Source organism: Amblyomma americanum, chromosome 7 (genome assembly GCF_052857255.1).
Source record: "Amblyomma americanum isolate KBUSLIRL-KWMA chromosome 7, ASM5285725v1, whole genome shotgun sequence".
Lineage (NCBI taxonomy): Eukaryota > Metazoa > Arthropoda > Arachnida > Ixodida > Ixodidae > Amblyomma > Amblyomma americanum.
The window spans coordinates 80,933,795-80,953,326 of NC_135503.1; the positions used below are offsets into that span (position 1 = coordinate 80,933,795).

Here is a 19,532-nt window from a genome sequence, read left to right on the forward strand (position 1 = left end):
GACCTCGACTGTACCAGAAGCTTGGAAGATTGCAAACATTATCTTAATTCATAAGAATGGAGACGACAAGGACTTGAAAAATTACATACCGATCAGTTTACTATCCGTTGCTACAAGGTATTTACTAAGGTAATCGCGAATAGAGCCAGGGCAACCTTAGAGTTTAATCAACCAAATTATCAGGCAGGCTTTCATAAAGAATATTCCACAGTAGATCATATTCACACTATCAATCAGGTGATAGAGAAATGCACAGAATATAACCAACCTCTATATATAGCCTTCATTGATTGCGAGAAAGCATTCGACTCAGTGGAAACCTCAGCAGTCACACAGGCATTGCGTAATCAGGGTGTAGAAGCACCTTATGTCAAAATACTAGAAGATATATATATATATATATATATATATATATATATATATATATATATATATATATATATATATATATATATATATATATATATATATATATATATCAACTGCACAGCTACCATAGTCCTCCATAAAGTCAGCAATAAAAATACAATAAGGAAGGGCGTCAGGCAAGGAGAAAAGATCTCGCCAATGCTATTCACCGCCTGTTTACAGGAGGAATTCTGAGGCCTGAATTGGGAACAGTTGGGAATACGAGTAAATGGAGAATACCTAAATAATCTGCGATTCGCTGATGACATTGCCTTGCTGAGTCACTCAGGAGATGAACTGCAAATCATGATCAATGAGTTAGACAAGCAGAGCAGAAAGCTGGGTATAAAAATTAACACGCAGAAAACCAAAGTAATGTTCAACAGTCTAGCAAGAGAACAGCAGTTCACAATTGGCAGCGAGGGCCTGGAAGTGGTAAAGGAATACCTCTACTTAGGGCAGGTAGTGACAGCTGATCCGGATCATGAGACAGAAATAACTAGAAGGATAAGATTAGGGTGGAGCTCATATGACAGGTTCTCTCAGATCATGAATGGCAGTTTACCAATTTCCCTCAAGAGAAAAGTGTACAAGAGCTGCATCTTGCCGGCACTCACCAACGGGGAAAAAACGTGGAGGCTAACGAAGAGGGCTCAATTAAAGTTAAGGGCAACGCAGCGAGCCATGGAAAGAAGAATGATGGGTGTAACGGTAAGAAACCGTAAACGGCCGGTTTGGGTAAGGGAACAAACGCGTGTTAATGATATCCTAGTCGAAATCGAGAGGAAGAAATGGGTTTGGGCGGGGCATGTAATGTGAAGGCAAGATAACCGCTGGTCCTTAGGGGTAACGGAGTGGATTCCAAGAGAAAGTAAGCGTAGCATGGGGCAGCAGATGGTTAGGTGGGCGTATGAGATTAAGAAGTTTGCAGGCAAAGGGTGGATGCAGCTGGCAAAGAACAGGGTTAGTTGGAGAGACATAGGAGAGGCCTTTTCCCTGCAGTGGGTGTAGTAAGGCTCATAATGATGATGATGATGATATTGATGATGATGATGACGATTTGTAACCGTAATAATCATTGGTTCTCTGTTTTGAGTATAGAATTCAAAATGCTTGCATATGTTTACGGTCTTGCTTTTTTCGGCATTCACAAGCACAGCTTTGAAAAACTTATATCGACAAAAAATCAATTTGGCATCGTCTCTGGAGGTCATATGAATCGCTCCGAAAGTTCTGGCTCGTGGTTTGGTTCATGGGGCCCAACACCAACCCGTAGGGTCGGAATAGAGGGGCGATGTTTGCCGCTTAAATAACTTGGCGTTCCACTTGATGCATCTAAGTCTAGTACACATTATTGGAAGGAGCGAGTTCCGGTCGTAGAGCGTTATGCTGAGAGTTTTGTCCCACATCGACTTTCAATTTTCAGTCGTGCTCATGCTTCTAACACCTTTCTGTCAAAAAAAAATTATTACGTACTCCAATTGTTGCACTGCGCTAGACATTACATTCAGTGTTTTCATCGAAAATTTGCGACTTTTAATTGGGCATCCAATTTCGAGCGGATGAGACGTGATAATCTTTTAAGGCCTGTTTGTGCAGAAGGATTTGGTTTAGTTCACCTGTATGTGAGGCAGTTAGTTGCCCGTGTCTACTTTCTTCGTGATTGTTGCCATCCGATTAGTAGAGAATTCTCGCAGATGAATTTCATGACTCTGTCTACAAACTTAGTGGTCTCTTCGAATTTACTGCGCCCCCTTCTTTACTTGGCTTTATGCAGGAAGCTTGTGCTTCTATGGGTTTTTTCACAGCTTGATTTTCCAACGAGTACTTATTTTCGATTTCGAGTGAGAATCTGTACAGGGATTTAGGAACGATGATGTTTCCGCCACCATTGTATCGTTCTGTGTATTTTGGCTTCAACGGTTATGATATGTTAACGTGAGTGTGCAAGATGCCGATCCCTCCTTGCACCAAAATGTTTCTTTACAAATTAAAGACCGAAGCTCTGCCTGTTAACACGTAGTTCTATAGGAAAACATTTTTGTACCTTCTGTGAAGTGTCGTCTGTGCAGTGTACCTGAGACCACTGAATACTGTTTTATTAACTGCAAGGATGCGATGTTGATTTTGGATGTACTGCAAAGGACGCTAAAGAAAGACTTCGCTTTAAATTCCTACAGTGTTCGTTACCTTGCGGCTGCTCAACCTGATTACGAACCATATGACATGTTTTTCCTCACTGGACTTCATACCTTGTGGAAAACGTGCATGCTGGACTGCAACACTGAACCTCTTGTTTCTGCCAGAAGACATTTCAGTAGCATTATGCATCAACTCAGGGACATTTATGATCAAGGAAACTTTCTACCGAAGTGGTATCGCTGTTGATGGGGTGTCTATATCTCTGCCGCCCTTTTAGCAGTGTTGTTTTCTGTCAGGCTAGTGCAGTGTCGTCAGTATAGCTGGGTTCTTTGTACATAATTTGTATATATCCCCTTTCTGTGCATACATAACTCGTGTAATACATACCATGTTGAAAAAAAAGGTGTGTCGTGGCGGAGTGGCAGCGTCCCGGTCTCACGCGTTGATGCACTTTTTTGTCTGAACAATGCTACCTTAATTGTTTTCTTTAGCGGTGAATGCCTTTCTTGGCTCATGAGTGGCGTGGACGGAAGTTGTAGACAGGCTGTTTGCAAAAGTGTCCGTACGAACTTTCAATCATAAGTTGTATGACAATTAAAATAATAATTAAGGAAATTACGGCCTACGTGGGAATCGAACCCGGGCCGCGGGCGTGCGAGAAGAGGACTCTGCTGCTCTGCCACGAAATTTTTTTTTTCCTTTGTTGCATGGAAAAACTTCAACGTTTGCAGCTGAATACTGGCGCTTCTAGTGAATGCACAGTTCTTAAAAACGTATCTTCGAGGTATGTATTGAGGCCTACATGAGTAATTATTAACATGTCGCACTCAAGCAAGTACCAAATTTCCTCCATTTCCGGTAAATTTCCTCCGTGATTGGCGTACAATCGTAGCGAAATCGTGCGGCACCCACTGAAAGCCCCTTCCCTCGCAATGTACGGCGCTGGCCCAGCAGATGGCGCAAGTGGCGGACCGCGCACAGCTTTCGCATTTCCGCACGTAGGGAGACTTTAGTGCACCTCAGTAATTTTTTCGCAGGCTACTATTTGAATAAAATGTCACGATGTGTGTGTGTGTACAGTAGACTGCGTGTGTAAAATGGCGGTGTATATGTCCGCACGCCACTTTTAAATACAAAAAAGTTCCGAAGGAACGATGCTCTCCAATTGCCTCGTCTTGTGAAATGTGCCTCTAATAGATGGCGCCACAAACAACAGCATAACTAAGAAAATGCACTAACCTTTGAGTGGACGAATGGAAACAGCACTGCAAGGAGGCACAAACCGACGAATGGCCCAGTCAGTCCCGCGTTGACCATCATAAATATCTGTTCAAAAGCAAAATACCAAGCGCACAGCCAGCAAGCAGGGTCGAGGCAGCGCTGTTAATTAGTATGGATACGACCGCTTTTAACTTTTACCGGTGGTGTGCACTGATCGTTACTCTTCACAGGCCGCCCGAGGAGAGGGTTTCTCATAAATCTCTGTTATCTAAACTCCTAAGCAGCATCACAGGCACGAGTAGGGTATTAGCCTATAAGGTGCACACAACTTCGTTGGATAATATCTTGATCGGCTACACATTCTCGGACAACAGTGGTAGCCTAGATTAATGCTGTGCTTCGAACCTACTGGTGTCGTCAACATCATCATCAGTCTGACGACGCCCACTGAAGGGCAAAGGCCTCTTCCAACATGTCTCTCTATTTAACCTTGTCCTGTGCCAGCTGCGGTCACAATGTCCCCGCAAACTTCTTTATCTCATCCGCCTAAGTAACTTTCTGATGCCCCCCTGCTGCGCTTTCTTTCTCTTGGAATCCACTCCGTTACCCTTAAGGACCAGCGGTTATCTAGATTTCGCATTACGTGCCCTGTCCAAGCCCATTTCTTATTGATTTCGACTAGGATGCCATTAACTCGCGTTAGTTCCCTGACCCACTATGCCCGCTCCCGGTCTTTAACGTTACACCGATCAATTTCCTTTCTATAGCTCGCCTAATGGTGTGACGTTTACTAACTAATAAGGAGGCGTTATGTGAAGGCAGCGCACTGTAGCCATTGAGAACTGAGAAATGGCTTCTCTCGGCAGAACCTCAACAAGTTTTGAGAAAAGGTTTGGCGTTCAGATGGAAAACATTATATACTGGGTATGATCAGGAAAAATGTCTCACCTGGTTGATAGCACTTATGTAACAATGCGTCTAGGAACATAGGATCTGAAATCGCTGAGACTTCGTAATTTGCGCACGCGAGGTGTGAATTCTTTTCAACACACCTTCCAGAAGGTTGAAACAACAAAAAATAATGATTAGGCTTATTCAATTGTGTGATATTATTTTATAAATCGGCCTTCCAAACCAGCGCATCCGGGTTCAGTAGTTAGGATTACAATCTGACGTTGCAATCTGACTTTCTCTGCTGCATATATTATTATGGTGAATAGGGAGCCTGAACAAATCTTCAGCTATTAGAAGCCACGAAAGGAGCACCGTATCATTTCGCTATTCTTAACATTTCGCTATTCCTTAACATAGTCCTACGCGTTCTTCATACATTTAAACTGTAAAGACCGAAAAAACCGAAGATACGCCATTCTACGCCGAGTATTTGCCACATATCATCAAACGAAAATTTAAAAGCGTGCGTTGCTGTTATCTTTCAGTCGTTTGATACTATTTGTATCACTTCCTCATCACAGTCCTTCTTCCAAGATTTAAGAAACAAGGCACATGCGTAGGAAGCCATTTTTTGCGACTTTTATATTATAGAGAAAACTTGTGAGAAGTTTCCGGAGGGAAGCTACATTTTTCCTACCCACTTTTTATAGAGTACAGTCAATTGTCGTTGACATCTGTTTTAAGTCGTGCTCATCTTTAGTGACGAGGACTGCATACATAAAGGTAAGGAGACGCGAGGTTTCCTTGGTTAGCAATTAAAAGCGTAACTTCGGCCGAAAGCTTTACCTATCTATGCGGCGGATTGTTTATGAGGTGTCTTTGGTGATAGTTACGTTACTCTGCAGTTGAAACAGCAGCCCACGTTCTTGCGATATACGTTGAAGGAAAATAAAACTTTATTGGACCACCGGAGCGTTATGACAGCACCTTAGCACATGCCCTGGTACAGGGATGGGAACAGCAACCCGCCACAGATCTCTGCTGGACACTGTTGATTCGGAAACTTGTTCCGACGTCATAACAGCTGTTGGAGAGAAGGTGGCATGTTTTATTGCGGAAGCACTACTTCACCTGGTGAAACCCGATCAAAAATCTTGAGTGAAGCCTCGGAGTAACTGGGGTAAGCTCGGGTTAGTTCGGAGGAGCGTCGGGCCAGCTGTCGCTGAGTGGAGAGAAGGTGTGAAGACGAAGAGCGAGAAACGCAGTTGCGCGCGTATGCAGATGCCAGTAAGAAGAGGCGAAGAATGAACACGTGCTTTCTACTCTGATTAACTACGTTAAAACGCTAGCAGTATTTTTTCCCCGCGTTGCGCACCCTTAGTTTTGTTCCAACATAAGGCCACACGAGTGCCATACTGTTTCGACACTACCTTCCTTGCTTTGAGGCAGTAATTAACGTATAAAAAAAGGGAATAATTTAAAGCAGAGACAGTTTAAGATGTCTGCGGGGAAAGGGTGCCCGCAGCTGGGACAGGACAGGGTTAATTGGAGGGATATGGTAGAGGCCTTTGTCCTGTACTGGGCGTAATCGGGCTGCATGCTGTTGCTGCTGCTGCTGATGATGATGATGACAGGGAAAATTGCAGGATTTCCTTCCACGTACCGCAATGCTACTTTGGAAATGAGTTGTAACTGGAAAAAATGGAAGCTTTTGGTATTTTTTCCTGACACATAGCGGTTTATGCTCAGTTTTTCGTACCGTCATTACCATGCCAGTCAAGGAACGAAGAAGGCGCCTGTATTGTGGAGCACGCATGTCTTCGAGCCTGTCTGGTCTCGAACGATGGCGCGTTGAGGAAACACTTCGAAACGCCGATAAAACGTTGATCTTACCCTTGTCACCGACCCCATGTACACACACAGTGTGCTGTAGATGGTCATTGTGGTTCCCAAGAGTATTGCTGCAAATAAAAGAAAAAAAACAGCGTTTTATAATTTCCAGAACAACTCATAAATCCTTGGTCGGCTGGTTGGTACTATACCGATTTAAAAACAGAATGCGATTTCGAATCGGTGTAAATTTCGCACTGAGGGAAAGCAGGAAGAAAACCCCCACAGGATTTTATTCGTACTTGTGTGACATTTTATTAGTGACGCCAGAACAGCAATACATTAAAGAAACTATGACAACAATGGACTTTTAAAAGAAAACATCATCAAATAGGCATGCAAAAATGATAACAATACCTTTTTTCGTGATATATACTAGCATTCCAGCGATTCCAGAAGGCTTTCGTGCATTGGGAACATTGGTAGTTGATTTCGATTTCAGATGTGTTATATGCATAAACCCAAGCTAGCATTAGCTGGTATTTTCTTTCAAACATTAAAATGCGCTAGCGGATCAAATGTTGCGGTTGTGTGATATGATCCTGATGTGCAAGACGATCTTTAGGGCGTATTTTACTTCTCCGCGGCACTTTGAAACACCTACGTTAGCGCCTGAAATACTGCTTGACGTCGCGGCTGCAAACACTAGAGTAACAGGTATCCATGCGAATATAGGTAAGAAATGGGTCTCCACCTAAAAAAAGATCGCGCAGAGTGTCCATTTAAGGAAAATGTCACGAAGCGCTGTAAATACCGGCACTTTGTATATATGCATGTACAGTCTTTGCCAAAAGTAACCGGATAACGGTGGTTTGTTTCTTTGCCGCGTAGCAAGCACTTATTGCGGCCCTTAAGCTCTGAATCTATGCAAATGAAGATGAACCCTTGTCGTCACGTTTTGACACCTTTCAGTCTTTAACGGTGCCGTAAAATTTTCTTTATACAATTGAGAAAAAAAAAGCCTGTTGTTCGGGTACTCTTGGCAAAGGGGGTACGTGGACTTCCCGTCTGATAATTCTCTCAGCTTCAGTTGATCACGCAGTTATGAATGCCTACTGGTTTCGATGCCACAGTCAGCTTTAAGCCAATAAAGAAATAATTCATTGGAGGTGTTACCTTCATTACCTGCACGTGGGATATGAGAGGAGCCGATGTTGACGGCTCATAATTGCAACCTCCTGCTGTTCTTTAACATGCGTTGCCATCGCGTACTACACGGGCTTTTTTTTTTTGGAGAATTTTACCCTCATCGGAATGCGGCCGCAGCGGCCGGGATTCAATGCCGCAACCTCGACCACAGGAGCCGATGGCCAATGGCAGTGTGACACCGCGGCGGGTGTGAATAATAGGGTGACAACGGTGAATGTGAGGGGCGATTCAAAAGTGACACAAAAACTAAAAAAATAACCAGAGGAGTGTAGACATTGGCACGATGCGGTTTTCACAAAATGCATGGAAAGTGGAAATTTTCAATAGCGAACAGTTTTATTCCACAATAGTAGCCCTTGTCAGCTTTGCTTTTTCTGTGACATTTTTATCACCTTTTAGAAAGCGCAGGTAAGTGTTCTTCTAAAGCGACAGCGTTAAGTGTCCCGTTCAATGGAAACGAGGCGTCGTCCCGTAGGCGTCCGGCTTTGTTGAGTTGCGAAACTCCCGTTTGTTCGAAAAGGTTTGGCGTCGCACGCGGAGTGGAGGAAATGGGAAGTGATTAAAACATAACATAAATTGAGATTACCATGACACAACATCACTCAAACCCCATTACGACATGTAAGTATATAGAGCAAAGGAATTGCGCGAAAAAAAGGAGTAAATAGGGGGAATTGCACTCCAAACATTTGGACTGTGATTTAGACACGCCATCCCTAGGTCACACTGGAACGTTCCTACGGCTGGTTTAAAGCGCAGTTTTACATGTCGTGTGGTCTTTCGCATAATGTAGCTTTCGACTGTATGGCAAAGATTATGTGCGTGAGTAAGAGGCGCTATTTAAGTGCGTAGTGATTAAATGAGTGTCACAGTGTCGGTGAGGGGTGCCTGCACGTGAACGACTGTATGCTTGTTCCTCGTGACTTTGGTGTGTCATGTAATCTGGAAACATTAGTGGAGAACTTGATCGGGTTATATACCACTCAGATCATGTAGGTTTTGCTGACGGGATGCATTAACGCTATTGCGTCCTGCCTTTAACGGCGAGCTTTTATGTTCACCAATTTTTTTTAGCGATGGTTGTCACATCCAGCAATCTGGCCCGAGGAAATGTTCCCTCACCCGTGGCACGTGTAATCCATAGAACATGTTGGTCGGCCTTCTTGTAGCGCCGAGAAATCACATCGATGTATAAGATGGCAGCTTGGGAGTTAATCGTAGATGAGACTGTGCTGAAAGAAATATAGTGCAAAATATTGTCACATCACTGGGAAAACAGGCACGGACAATTTGGTGGACAACAGAGGCGCATGGCTGGCGTGGAACTGAAACCGGCTGTTTATTTGGGGATGCTCTGCCCACAAAAAATAGAAATAAATTAGCAGAGGCTTAGCGCTTATTACACCTAGTGATGCGAGCGAAAGCTCTGTTAAGCATCGCTACGCTCCGTTTCGAGCCGGAGTCGGTCCGGCGCACGCCTTATTCATGGCGAGACAGAGCGACCGAGTGCCAGCGAAGCAGCTCTTGCACCACCGCTAGTCACGTGGTACAGCAGCGGCGAGACTCCGAGTGAGTGCAGGTGCGGCGCATCTACACAGCGAGTCACATGGTATGACGTCACTTGCCATACCTCCGCTCCGCCGGCTAAAGGTCGAACGTCCACCAAACTTGACCTTGGGAGTTGTGTGAAGAGTAGCGCTTTCGCTCTAAAACTCGGTAGCGGCGAGAGCAGCTAGGGCTCATGGCAGTTGATCAGGATCGAAATCTCAGTCGCACTCGGCCACACTCAGTTCAAACACGGCAGTGAAATTTTGAGATATGAAACTTTTGGCAGCGACGAAAATTCGGATACCCCCCCCCCCCCCCCCCCCCGCCCCTCGCGTCTCGCGTAGCCATGGTATAGTGATGCGGCTACGTATCGGAAGCGATAAACAAGCTACAAGCAAAAACAAGCATACTCATCGGCATCGATACAGGCTACAATGATCAGATATGTTGTCAGCTTAATGCTATTAACATCACTATGAATGTGCACAAAAAAGGAAGTGTGATATGCTGACTGCAGAAAGCAGGTCACGCATGGGCGTATCTTCTTTTTTTTATCTGGTTCTAGATTTATTCTGATCACAAAATTACCGGTATGTCTTATGACGTACCGCTGCGGACATACTGAAAAAATACGTACTGGCAATAATATGAAGGTCACTTTAAAGCAATGATGCCACAATACTTTCCAGCATGTGATATCCGCTGCAGCCCAAGTGCTGTCTGAGCTGGTTTCAAGGAATACAGTAAATTAGTAAATGAGCAAACCATTGCTCTAATTAACATACGGCCAGCTGTGCACATTAGGTTGGCTCAGCCGCAGAAAATGCGCGACCTGTGCAGAAAACTAGCCGAATTACTCCTGGTAGTCCTGCAGGGCTCCAACTTGCGCCCACGCAGCGCGCTCAGCTATAGCGGTCTTCCTGCCGTTTACTGCAACGGTTATAGAGACGCCATCGAAAGTTGACCTTCGCACTAATGCCCTATCCCAATGGAGGCTTGACTATGGCAGTACGCCGCGGGTAGCAGCAACGTCGCACATTGCGCACGGCTCAGAGGGCACTAGGTTGGTGAATAGACGGGCACGTAGATCGGTAGAGAGATAGATCGAACTTATGGCATCCGCTTCGAATTAGGGCAGTAGCGAGTGCCCCTCTACTCAGTAAATTAAAGTTCAAGAATCTTATTCGTGTAGCTGGATGGATGTTAGGGGTGTCCCCTTTGAACCGAGGTGACGGCAGTCGCCACCATATTCGGCAATTTTATTCTTTTATATTTCTTTAATCAATCTACCAGACTTGGCGGTGTTAATATAAATTCGCCAATTTCCTCTAAATACAAAGTGTAGTTACGTTTGTCAAAATTTTATTCCTTAACATGTATGATGGTATTGTTTATGTATATGTATATAAGTGCTCCTTGCTGTTGTGTTCCAGTGGTGCTTAGGGCCCAGGCAGGCCGATTGATTTTCGCCTTTTGCCCTCTACACCAAGACACTGTGTAGTATGAATTTCTTGAATAAAAAATAAAAATTATGTCACCACCCTCCTTCCGAGCCACCAATCTTCCATTCGTTTTTTGCTAACGTCTACAAAAGTTTAGTTCATATTACTTACGCTGTCTCTAAACCTCACTGCCTCTGAGAGAGTGACTGTGCCTGCATCGACGTCTGGATGTTTTACCTTCTCTGTTTTTACCTTCTTGTTTTTACCTTCTCTGTTTTTTACCTTTCGCTTAAACCTCTTTATTTCCCTGTCCTTGTTTCCTGCATACTTGCTGGGTAATTTCGTAGTCCTTTTCCGCCACTTTGAGTCAACGATCTTTACTTGTAAATAACTAAATATTTTACCTGACATCTGTTATTATCCAACCTTCTCATGGTTCTCTATATAATATTTTACTCTGTAGCCGTGTTAAAACCGATGCCTAGCCCATGTTTCCCTGTACTGCCTCATTTGAGGTTTTTACCGTGAGCCCCTAGTGCTTACCTGCCAAATGCTCTCTGATTTATTTGCAGCCCCGACTGAACTTCTGCCCTTAGGCACAAAGCCGCATTCCGGAAAGTAAACCCAGGAAGCATTATTGCTTTCCAAATACCTCTCAGTACTTAATTCCTGTTGTATCTTTATATGCTGTATGCATCATTATCGCGGTATCACTTCGCTCTTTAGCCCTAATATTCTTTCTATGATTTTCGATGTATATTTGGCCTACGTTTACCCGTACTCCGAGATATTTGTATCCTGTCAGCCTTGGCACCTCACGGCAGAGTCCTTCAATAGCTTCTCACCACCTTGTATTGTAAGCACCTGGTCAGTGGGACCATTGCGTATCATCAAACCTGACTTATGTCATGCTATGAAACCCAGGAACGACAGGGATACAGAAATAGACTAACTCTATTTTTAGTTTCACCTCCTGCATTGCAAGCCTGTACGTAGCAGATGTTAGTGTAAACTTTCTGGAGGACTTTATGTTAGTACTATCTCCTTTAACTTTATAGATCGAAATCATTGTACAATGTCTCCAGGTGTACGAAATTTGCTAATTTCTTTTGACTGTTTCTAATGCTGTTAAGAACATTTACTTTGCTGCCTGGACCAAGTTAATTTATTAGCTTGATTGTAGTTTTGTCTACCTCCGCTGTGGTGCATGTAGAAATATTTGCCTTCTTCCTTTAGTTAAGGTTGTTCACTTCTAAGCTTCTTTCGATTATGCTGTCCTTTGTTGCTTATACACTCGGGTAGATTGCCCTATCGTCGCTGCGAAATGACTCAGCTGTAACTGATCTAGTGTAGTTCACAGCGATCGTCTCCCTCCGAGCATTTTCCTCAGCAGCAGAATCTATTCCTGCTTTGACTTTTTTTTTTCCCAGCCAGCTTATATGATCCGTAATTTTCTTGGTCCACCTTTAGTTGAATCACCTAACTTCAATCATACTGCGACCGGTGGACTGCTTTATTTTTCCCCGCAGGAGGCTCTGTTTTCCCGTTTCTTTTGCCGATAAAATTCCCATTTTTGTCACTTTCATCTTGAGAAAGTTTCCCCTTTTTGCGCAGCAATCACAGCAGCAGCATCCATTGGCGTGGTGGGAAAACTGTGTCACCAGCGCTTTAAAAAATTAAAATGGTCGATCCAACTGCCGCCGAAGGGCTATAGCCTTGCGAAAAAGAATCTTGGTCCTTGATGAAAAAGCCTTTGAAGAAACTAGCCGTCGGACAGTTCAGCACAACGCGTTCACGCCATCTGGAGCGCAAACAGCACAACGCACTTTCCTCGGCCTAATCATGTGGTCTCGTCACACTTGTACACATGCGAAGGTGATATTCCTACGTCTCTACCTCTCCCTGTGGCCAGAAAAGCGTCAAGTATATCCTCGGCACTTAGCATTAATATTTCCCGCCAGTGTTCACATGTAAAGCCCTGTACAGGACCTTTCTTACTGTCGAAAGCCTAGCCGTTGGCGTCCTGAGCGAAGACCTGTGCTTACCTGTTGGCCAGTCAGAATGTCACTCAGGTGTGCGTGCGCCATGAAAGCCAAGTGGCCTGAGATATAGATGTTCCCTACTGTATGCCAACTGTGAGCACTTGAGACAGATAGGATTAGCAGGGGTGCTGTCGAGGGGGGGGGGGGGGAGGGGGCGTGACAGGGTTCACTGTCATGTTTCTGCCACGAGCTATGAGGAAACATCTGGAGTAGTTTTCCATTCCTCTGTATAAAAATGGCCACCAGGAGTCAGCAGTCGGCGCTCCTCTCGTGCCTCTCTCTTTCGCTTCGCGGAATAGTCTTTACTGCCCCATATTAGCAGCGTTTGTTGCGAGATCATTGAACGCGAATTACGTGCGGAAGGGGTGACACCGGGGCGAGTCAGAATAAGTCAGCCCTCAACGTTCTTACAGGCGCCCAGAAAGTAGCTGAGCTTATTCAGAAGTCGTGAGCTGCGGAAAGCATTACCAACAGCAACGAAGCAAAATGTGATGCAAGCATAAAACTAATTGCGCAGCTTCGAAAGAACCTTAGGGAAAACGCAGTGGAAACTCATCGATTTGCGTCTCACTGTCAAAGCGCTCAGCAGACCAATGGGTACAGTAAATATAAGCACCTTGTAGCAGCGCTGACGACACCGGCGAGGAAGAGCCCCACGAATCCAGGTACATGAACGAGGTAGGCGTTGATGTAATATGGTAAAATCTGTTAAGGATAAATAGTTGAAAGCAGAACGGATGAATTTTAAAGCAAAGCAGCTTAGGCTGCAGCTTGTCTACCACTTTAGAGCGGCCAGATGTAAAGGTCAACGTGTGCAAATCACTTGCCACAGGCGTGAATTTCACAGTGTGTGCTGTGAGTTAGTTTACCGACTAAAATTCAGAAACTGTTGATTTCGCTCAATAGAGCCTAGCGGGAATAAATACACTCCTTAATGAGTATTTGTACTTGGTTTCCCCATCCAATTGGCCACCACGTTTCAACTGAAACTTAACTGGCCGAACTCAATACATTATTGTATCAAAACGCCACTAATACCAAAACGTTGTAAAGGCATTATTTTTTTGCGCAATAAAATTGAATCCCCAGAATATAATTTTTCTAAGCCTTCTGAAATCTCACGCACACACTTCAAGGTGATGTTTTTTAAGGATCCACGTAACAAACAACGCATGAACAACTTTCCCTCGAACGTTGAAATTACATTTCTTTACCAGAGTCACCAAATGCGCGTAAAAAGCTCTTGTAAGCATTCTGGAAGGACCACGCGGCAACAAGGTCGTGAATATAGCATTGCAGTACAGAACATACATACTACATTCACACATTCACCTGCCGCGAACCCCATGTCATGCTTATATATCGGTAATGAGAGGTTTAAGAGCAGTGTTCTGCTAGTTAAAGTAAGTGATTGCTGAACGTACAGCGTAAAACAAATATAACGGAGTCTTTAAAATCTATGCTTTCAGTCTCCTTCTTCTTGCCTGGAACGTTTTTTTTCTTGCATCAATTTTTAAGGCTTCGAATCAATGTTCCATAAACATTGCTTAAACGTTCTACCTTGATAACTCATGGTCTGCTTTTTATTGAGCGTTCCTTAAGAATTTAGCCGTAAGGAAATTATTGGTGAGCTAAGATAACTGAGATATAGTTCAACTGTAGGCAGTTGCTTTCCTGTTGACTCGCATTCAAATCAAATTCAAATGACGTGCAGGCAAGTGGATTCCTGTTCACTCATATTAGTAGACAACCTTTTAACAAAAAATCAATTATAACGGTAGTTTTAACTAAAGTGCCATAGACTCCACAAGGACTCAATAAGCGGTCACTTGAAACTCATTGTGCATTTTTGTTGGGGGTAACCGCCAATTGGCTTGATTTAGAAGGTATTCAAGTGACGCCATAGATGCCATTTTTGTTGGTGAGAGCGCAGCTTCAATTGTGCAAAACAGGTCAAGTGGCGGTAAACTGATTAGACACACCTGCAGATTTTTAAGATTCTACATGCGCCACAAAATGGGAGCCCATCTTACGTCGGTGAATGCTCCCAATCGCATGCCCGTTGACGTGGAGGCGCCTGTGCATTTCAAGTGCCAAGTAGCGTTCCGCTTTCCAAAGAGGTGAAACCGCATCCTGCTTTTTAGCCTCACTACGCTTTTCGATGTTTTTTAGCTTATGCGATAATAGCAAAGTGGGCGTGTGCCACTAGACACCTAAGGAGGCTGAAGAAATGACTATTTCTGCCATTATGACATTATTTATTTTATTAAACTGTCATTTCCTTTAGGTATTTTTACCGGAATGCCTGTTAATGTACCTGCAGACACTCAGTCGTGTAGGTCATCAAAGTTTAAATGGCCCAAAAAAGACACTGGGAAGTGTTGGGCCAATTTTACAATGTATTCGAACGGAGATAAAAGGCTTACGCATAATCAATATCACAGTTACACATTGTATATGACAGAAGAGAAGAATGCAAAGTTCTTGGATAGCACAAGAATCAACGAGTTAAAAAATGTCACGTCTTTATGTTTGCGCGAAGCACTGCTTTAGCTAAATCTTCTCATGACAGCGTGCTCTTGGCTGAGCCAGAATCACGCTGTATTCGACTTTTCGAGCCACGTCGCTGCATGCTGCAGTCACGCCTTCCAGCAATTTTTGCGCAGGGTAATGACCCAGTCGTCTCTCTCTCTCTCTCTCTCTCTCTCTCACACACACACACACACACACACACACACACACACACACACACACACACACACACACACACACACACACACACACACACACACACACACACACGCGCGCACACACGCACACACACACACACACACACACACACACACACACACACACACACACACACACACACACACACACACACACACACACACACACACACACACACACACACACACACACACACACACACACACACACACACACACACACATATATACACGCACGCACGCACACACACACACACACACACACATACACGCACGCACGCACACGCACGCACGCACGCACGCACACGCACACACGCACGCACGCACACGCACACGCACTTACTCTTACTACCCTTATCACACTAGCGTTTCAACACAAAAATCGCAGCTCAATCTTCCCACGCTATAGCCTGCCGTCGCAAAATCACCGGTCTTTCCTTGTATCATAGATTTTATCACACCTTTAACCACGATGCACCCCGTATCACACGCCCTCATCGGATATTCCGTAACTCCCACCATAACGCCTTCTATCGCGAGCAATCTCACAATGTAACATATCAGCAGTCTTTCTTCCTTAGTACAGCCAACGACTGGAATGGCCCTCCATCCGAGCTGGCGACCATCATCAATCCAGTTCATTTCAAATAAGCCGCCGAAGATCAGCTGTGTACAAAATAATAAAATTTCGTCAGGCCACCCGTCATGTAATGTCTTTGTGGACCTTTGAGGAATAATAAATAAATAAATAAATGAAAACACGCACGCACGCACGCAAACAGACCCACACACAAAAGAGACGCAGTCAAAAAAGTGCCCGTTGGAAGCTCACTTGGTCAATACTCTGCGTTTCTCCGAGGAGTGTGGGATCACAGCCACGAAACCAGACGGTCAGTGCCACTCCCATCAGTAGGCCCACAGTGTAGAGCAGAACGAGGAGAACCGAGCTGGTCACCGCAGTTCTGCGCAGGGGACTCAGCGCTGAAACTGTGGCACAAAATGGCGCGAGTGCGGAGACAAGAGAGGATTTCGTGCTATTTTGTTTTCAACCAATAAATAAGTTAACGGAAATACAGAATGGGCGTCGCGGTTTTCCTCTCTAGGAGGTCGTGGCTCAAGCATAGTACGGACACACAAGTGGAAGAGACAAAATTCGGCAGCGACCCTCCGAAGACTCCTGACGTGTGAGAATGTGGGAGCATTAAAGTGTTGTCATGCTACGTTGAAAAATGTCTAAGAGTCATTACTTTCACTCGTTATGTTTAGGTCATTCATGCCTACTCACGTTCGCTTACATGTGTTGTGACGACATGCTTCAGCGTTCTCACATCGCCCGAATTTCATGACGTGGACAGTTACACATGCCGGCTTTTTGTGCGAGTGGGACATGAAATGCTCTAGCATATAAAATGGTACTTGGGCGCAAATTGCGATATCATACAAGCTCCCTTCTGTGTCATAATGACGCGTATGTGCTTTATTCAGCGATATGCGAACCCTGAGTTAGATGCTCTTACCTGAAAGCACCCCATTTAAATCGAGCACAGTTTACATAAAGGCTAATATTGTACACAAATTACCTTCCTGGATTTTATTGTGCAGTTAACTTGTTGAAGTAATAATTAGTTTTTACTTTGCCTTAATGCCAACTTTTTGGGATGAGTTGCGAATGAATTTAAAAGAGGGCACTTGTTTAAAAGAGGGCGGGGTTTCTTGCATCTCTCAGGAGTTTGATCCGACCACATACATTTTGAAAAGACGAGTTTCTTGTGTTCTGGGACGGAATGTCGTTTTATTCTAACGCGAGAGCGTTGTTTCTGTTTCCTTAGTAACATAGCACATACCAACGACGTGGGATAGGCCAGGGTTCAGGGAGGAAAGCAAAAGAAGAGGGTAAACTGGTGTCAAGCTAATGGTTGTGCTTGGGGTGATATATCAGAATAATTAAAGAGGAAAAAAAAAACTAAATAGCGGGAGAGAACTTAGAGAATTGAATACATGTAAATTCCTAAAAGGTCTTCTAAATGCTGAAAATTTGGATACAGTTAGCGAGGAATCGGCCGGTAGCTGTTATGTACTTGTGCAGCGGCAGCGTTAAGGAGCTCGTGAGGCGGAAAATCCGCCGTCGTTGTCGTCGCCACTTATCGCGGAGGCTACCAGGAGCGCTTTGAGTGATTGTGACGTCATCGTTCTTCCTTGTGGAAGCGGAGTCGAAAGTTTCCAGGAGCAGTGCGGAGTGATGCCTTCATAGGGTGGTATAAAGAGCGTGCGCTTACTTGCTACTCACACAGGTGTGTAATTGAGCCGGTAAATTCTACTATTGCGGGGCTTTCTTCTGAGTATGCGCCTTCCGTGAGGGCTGATGTGCCATCTACATCGACGGGTGCTCGACCACGAGGGAACGCTATCGAGTTTCACTCTTAAGGTGGAGCTTAAGCGTATCCCTAGTCTTTTATACTATTCGGATGAACCGTTTTATTTTGCAGTGCTACTGCTCAGCTATGCGCATTATTAGATTATAATTCGAAGTTGTTTGATCAATTACAATATCTTCTTACCGCTTTCACCGAAGCTTTTTCAATATTTACGGGAGCGGAATATTTACTTTCCGGACGACAACGAGAACTATTGTTTTTTGCCCTCTTACGTATCAGAATATTGCCACAGAGAAACCAGCACTCGTGGTGGAGCAGCCGTTCGCATATATTCTGATTTCGGTTACAAACGAAGGCACAGCGTGCATATACATATTGATATACACGCTGTTTACATATTGATATACACACAAGCCTGTTTAGTTAGAACTCGATAATTTCTTTCATGACCAAGATTAACAAATTTGAATCTTTCTGCTTGCTTATCACTGGGCTTGTTTTCAACTATTGACTTTTTTGCAGCCCTATATCATGTCATGGAGTCCTTATCTAACTAAAATAAGAATGTGGTAATTGTGCAGATGCCACCATTAACCGACGGAAGTAGAAAAGGCTGCAAAAGAGTTAGGTCATATGGAATTGCCACACTGTTAGCCATTGAATGGCGCCGCCGTGCAATGCGACAGCACCCGCTGGTCTTCCTCGTCTTCTGCTCGAGCGTGGGTTGGCTAAGTGTGCCTGCTGTGGAAGTCCTGGTGTGCCTTTCAGCCCAACTACTAACGTCCTACCGGCTCTGGGGGACATTTTGGTGCACGTGATGGGGAATTGCCTGAGGTACGAAGAGCTACTGGGAGCCTACGACGCTACACACCATGGACACGACACTTGTCCACAAGGCAAGCCGCCGCTTGCGAGGCTTGGATCCCGAGTTCTCACCTCTGACGGCACCACCCCGTGCAACGAAGTTCGCTGCGGCAAGACAGACCATCCAGCATTCTGTTAGTTCCCCATCGCTGCTTCTCCACGCACCTCGCACTCCTGCATCGTTCCATGGCGACAAGTTTGAAGACCCAGGGGACTGGTTGGCCAGCTGCAACCGGACTGCTGCTTTTAACTTGTGGCACGAGGACCGCATGTTACGGAATGTCTATTTTGCCCTTGAAGCCTCCCCCAAGATGTGGTTTGAAAACCACGAGTCCGCCACATAAACCTGGCGAGATTTCCGCCGACAGCTACTGGTTACCTTCGGTACCGATGGATGGAAGGCGCGAGCGGAACTTGCCCTGCAGTTCCGAGCGCAGCGGCCAAATGAGAGCGTCGCCATGTTCGTAGAAGACATGACGCGGCTCTTCAACCGCGCAGATCCTTCCATGTCTGAAGCCAAGAAGTTGCGTCACCTTATGCGAGGGGTCAAAGAGCAGGTTTTCGTAGGAGTTGAGCGCGACCCTCCTGGCATTGTGGTCGCCTTTGCTCGGGAGGCGACAAGCATGCAGCGCGCCTTGCAGCAGAGGTTCGCGCATTACGGCCGTTCGGGAAACTGCCATGGGCGCCCACATGCCATTGCCTGGCACCGAGAGTGAGGTCCTCCGTGAGCTTGTCAGGAGCATTGTGCGCGAAGAGCTATAGAAGCTTCGCGCTGTCGAGCTCTATTCGTGTGTCGGAGCCATTTCAGATGTTGTTCGTGACGAAGTC

The 19,532-nt window shown here is 45.0% G+C and overlaps 1 protein-coding gene across 1 annotated transcript in view; it reads right to left on the minus strand.

Moving 5' to 3' along the window:
- Nucleotides 1-19,532, minus strand: part of LOC144099355 (sodium-coupled monocarboxylate transporter 2-like) — an 88,361-nt gene that overhangs the window by 23,795 nt on the left and 45,034 nt on the right. Inside the window, exons 7-11 of the mRNA XM_077632584.1 lie at nt 16,298-16,427; nt 13,353-13,441; nt 8,827-8,936; nt 6,559-6,626; nt 3,790-3,876 (exon numbers count right to left, since the gene is read on the minus strand). Coding sequence (XP_077488710.1) covers nt 3,790-3,876; nt 6,559-6,626; nt 8,827-8,936; nt 13,353-13,441; nt 16,298-16,427 — 484 coding nt within the window. The remainder of the gene's footprint in view (nt 1-3,789; nt 3,877-6,558; nt 6,627-8,826; nt 8,937-13,352; nt 13,442-16,297; nt 16,428-19,532) is intronic.